Source organism: Sycon ciliatum, chromosome 2 (genome assembly GCF_964019385.1).
Source record: "Sycon ciliatum chromosome 2, ocSycCili1.1, whole genome shotgun sequence".
NCBI classification, from domain to species: domain Eukaryota; kingdom Metazoa; phylum Porifera; class Calcarea; order Leucosolenida; family Sycettidae; genus Sycon; species Sycon ciliatum.
This window is the reverse complement of record NC_088644.1, coordinates 29579690-29584015: the sequence shown is the minus strand read 5'-3', so window position 1 is coordinate 29584015 and position 4326 is coordinate 29579690. Positions and strand designations below refer to the sequence as shown.

Sequence of the window (4326 nt, the reverse complement as noted above, 5' to 3'; positions counted from 1 at the left end):
TGTGCCGTGTTGTATAGGCAATCAGATGTGGATCAGATTCTACTGTAGCTGGGTTCTCAAATTGCTATAACTATTGTATCACGATGAAAAGAAGCGCAGAAGTCAATTGCCAACTGTCAACTGTCTAATTGTCCGTTATCCAGGTTGTATCGTAAGTGATTGGACTGCATGGTCGGCTTGCAGTGTCACATGCCTAACGGGACAACGAACTCGTACCCGTCAAATCATACAGCCATTCGGCGGCTTTGGTACACAATGCCCCGACCTTCAAGAGATAGAAGTGTGCCGACCGCGTGACGATTGTGGTAAGGATTTTTTCTCTTTCCATTAGCGGGCACTGTTGCCTAGCACTATAATAATATTATAGCATAGTTTTATAGACTTTCAGCCGAATGAGAGACAATGCGTTGCGGCCTAAAAGCCTCGACAGGACGTGAGCCACAGCAAAACTACCACTGCTGAAGGCAGCCAGCTACAGCGTTCTCTCCATTGTGTGTCTGGTGAGCTCTGAGGTTCAACTCGGCTTCCATTGTAGCGTCGGGTCTACATGTAGTGGCTTTTGATTTTATCATTCTACGTACTGAGTCACCATCAGCGGCATGGGAATGGGTATTGTGCCTCTAGGTGTACTGATGATAATTCTTTCTCTATCTACCAATGCTTTTATTGTTCACTGTATTTAGGATGTGGTACCTCACCAATTGGTAGCAAGAAAGCGGAAATCAAGACCCCTGCTGGCACGCCGGCTGCTGATGTTCTTGTCATTGTGGATGAGTCGGACTCCATGGATAACCATCACCAGTGGCTTGCGGACACGATTCCTCAGCTAGATATCTCTCTCCAGGATGCCGGTGTCGGTACTGATCCAGCACTGCCCAATCACTACGCCTTGGTCGGCTATGGCCGTCATCGACTGCCCACGGGGAATTCAATGCGTATTCTACCCAGTGCCTTCGCAGATTCGACTGGCAGCAAGGTGTTCACAGTCAAGTCCTTTCTGGATATGGTCAAGCGGCTTTCCTCCGGAGAGAACATCGAGGATGGCTACTTGGCAATCCAGTACGCGCTAGAGAACCTCACTGACAGCAATGGAGACAACATGCTGCGACTGGACCACCCTAACGTTGCTACCAGTATTATTCTCGTCACCAATGAAGATCGCGATGTGTACGCCAGCAATCTCACAAGACATCTGGTGAAGCACTTGATCCGCAAATCGGACGCCAAGCTCAACGTCATCGTTGACCAACGTCTGCGTGCACAGGGACAGAACCGCAATGCCATGGGCGTGGATGCCAAGAAGATGGCGTACTTTGACGAGCCGTTCGGCGCCTATCTTAGTACAAACAAAGGCTTCGCCGGCAGCGAATTCTACCGTAACACCAAACATGACTACACCACGCTCGCGCTGGAAGTCGGCGGTGCTGCATGGGATATCAATGTCCTGAGAAGAGGTGGATCCGCGACAGCCGCTTTCAGTCGCGCCTTTGTCAGCGTCCAGGCCGGCGAGATCACAGACCAGGTACAGATCTGCGAACGCTGCAGCTGTGTGGACGAGGGTCGCACCGCGCGCTGGTCGTGCAACATGGCCATGAACCAGGATCTATGCAAGAAGGATGTGAGCAGGGCCGCTACTGCCATGTGTGGCTAAGACCGATGAGTCACGGTGCATAGTGGTGTATGTATATGCTGCATAGCCGGTGGGTACGTGGTACTCGGATATGCGTAGCCGGTGAGTACACGGATGTGCATAGCCGGTGGGTACACGGATGTGCATAGCCGGTGAGTACACGGATGTGCATAGCCGGTGGGTACACGGATGTGCATAGCCGGTGGGTACACGGATGCGAACTTTATTTTACTTCATTTTATATGCTGGCATCATTTCACGTAATTTTCTCCTTCATTACCGGCTGCTTCGCAAATCTATTGCTATGATCTAGCGGAATTCTTGTATGACACATGTATATGCTTGCATTTTACCTCTTGAAAATCTTAGTAGTATTTTTCTATTTGTAGCGAATTGAAAATTTCCATATTATGGATTATCTTCTTGAACCAGAGAGTCCGTTCACGCAGGGCACTATTTCTTTCTTCTACACTTCATGCGTTTTCCCCAGTACTCCAACGATGCTGCATGCACAACACGCGTGCCTCTGCAGCATCTACCCTTGGCTGTGCGGCATGCGGGATATTTATGCTTCTTAGAATGATTTCTAAAATGTGCGCAAGCTCCACTGCAGTCACTTCATCACATGAAAAACCACATTATTATTATTATTATGATGCCTACATTTACTCGTATACATTATCACCGCTCTGATTTGGTCTCTGTTCTTATCCCTGTGTGCATTGACCTGGCCAAACCATCATCAATGAGATATTTTTCTACAGATGCCGGGCCTGCAATCTCTCCCTTTCTATCCTTTACTCACATTTCCTCCACACTACAGTACTTGGGCACTAGAGCATGGTGATGATATGCATGTATACCATGAATTACCCGTGTACGGTATTTTACACAACTTTGATATATCTGCCTAGAGTTTCTTTGGATTAGGCTATTTCAAATTTTCATTTTCATTTCATTGCCGGGTTTCATCCCTTGTATCTTTGGCGTTCTTCCTTCTTTCCGTGTCGTATTGTTTGACCCGTATACGGTCTGAAATATTTCCATTGATTCTGAGTGCAGGGCTGGTCTGTTTTTACCTGTATGCAGTGCTGTGGAGTCCCTACAATAATGAATCAGACACTGCATGGTCCACCAAAGGCACGAGACTACTGTACGACCAGGAGACAGACAACCCCATTTGGTTTTCCATTACTCTGTGAGAGTCAGCCATTGGCCGGTGAGCTCCTAGAAGGCATTATTGCCTGTTTGCTTGATGAAGTAAAATATTATAGCACACCATAAAGTTACCATGCAAGTGTACACATGCTTGCATTGAAAGTAGTGGTCCTGACTGCAACCAGAGACCGGTTGGTCCCCCTCCCTTTTAGGGGGCGTTCGAATTGTCTTCATCAACTGTTTGAACAAATTTCATTTTAGAGTTTTTCAGTGGATTTTTCATGGCGATAATGACGTCGATCAGATCGACCATCTCGACTTAGCTATTCCAAACTCTTCGGAACTAATCCACCTCTCCCATCGGATGAGGTTGTGGAGTAACTGGAGTATCGAGGTTTCGTTTTTCTGAAGAGGTGGCTTATTGGCCTCTTCAGAAAAACGAAACTCCTCGAAAAGTCAAAGAGTGACAGTTCTGACGCGCCCTTACAATGTCTCAGAATGCTGAGGGACTGAGGGTCTTTAATAGTCGCAAGACCGGGATCTTGCCAACCAGTCTGGCTGCATTCAATGCAATCACAGTGTTTCCTCCGTCTTGCGATAGGCTGTTATCATACCCGGACTACAATGTCCATGTAAGTTGAATTATGTTCTGTCTAATGCGCGTTTTCCGAACACGAAACTATGACGTAAATGGCAAAGAAGGACTTGCTTGATTGTGCCATTTCTGGGTGAGAATTGTACGAACTGAGATCTTGCGACTTCAACGGTAATAAGAAGTAAAGTTACTCAAGTGTCACTCAGTCGGCAGGAGGCAGCGAGCCCCGAATAGAACTACCTCTTCACTACCAACACCTTCATTTGTGGAGTTGTGGAGTGTAGATGTACACGACTTCAGCTTTTCCATAGTTGTCGAGTTAGTAATACGCTCCCTCATCGGTTTGGTTGAGCACACTTTCTGGTTAGCGTCAAAGTAACGTTATTACCGGTAGTTGTCTGTCCTCGGCCTCAGCCTCGTGCAAAGCTTGCTGTGTTTAGCGCAGTCAGAGCACTCTGTCAGACTTGATGCTTCTTCATTGGAATCGATTCGGCCAGTAACTCTTAAGCTCCGCTGACGAAATCTGACCAGACCGAAACGGCTAACTGTCCGTCCGGAGATTGAGTATGTTATTGAAGAGCTACTGTGTTTATTATTCTTTTATTCCACGATGGCGTGACGCCAATAAGGATGATTGATAAGTGCGATAGAACTGGTACTAGCCAGAAACAGCTAGATGGAAAGTAACCGGGGAGGCAAGAAGCAATGGATCATGAAAAACAAGCGGAGGCAATAACGTTAGGGATGTTGAGATAGTTGAGTACACGTTCGAGATATCAGAAACCAGGGGGATGCGCGGAGCAGGAACAGGTACTGCTCAAAAGAAGACTGGATGCATTGTTTCGGAAAGAATTTCTACGAGGTTGGGTTGTGATGACGATAGGGAGTGTGTTGTAGAGGGCGAGGGCACTGTTGATGGGGGAATCTCGGTGCCTGTTTAGCA

General features: G+C 47.2%; 1 protein-coding gene across 1 annotated transcript in view; it reads left to right on the top strand.

The window, feature by feature from the left end:
* Nucleotides 1-2686, top strand: part of LOC135809606 (uncharacterized) — a 23829-nt gene extending 21143 nt beyond the window's left edge. Inside the window, exons 22-23 of the mRNA XM_065322991.1 lie at nt 144-305; nt 684-2686. Coding sequence (XP_065179063.1) covers nt 144-305; nt 684-1651 — 1130 coding nt within the window. The 3' untranslated portion in view covers nt 1652-2686. The remainder of the gene's footprint in view (nt 1-143; nt 306-683) is intronic.
* The last annotated feature ends 1640 nt before the right edge of the window (nt 2687-4326 follow it).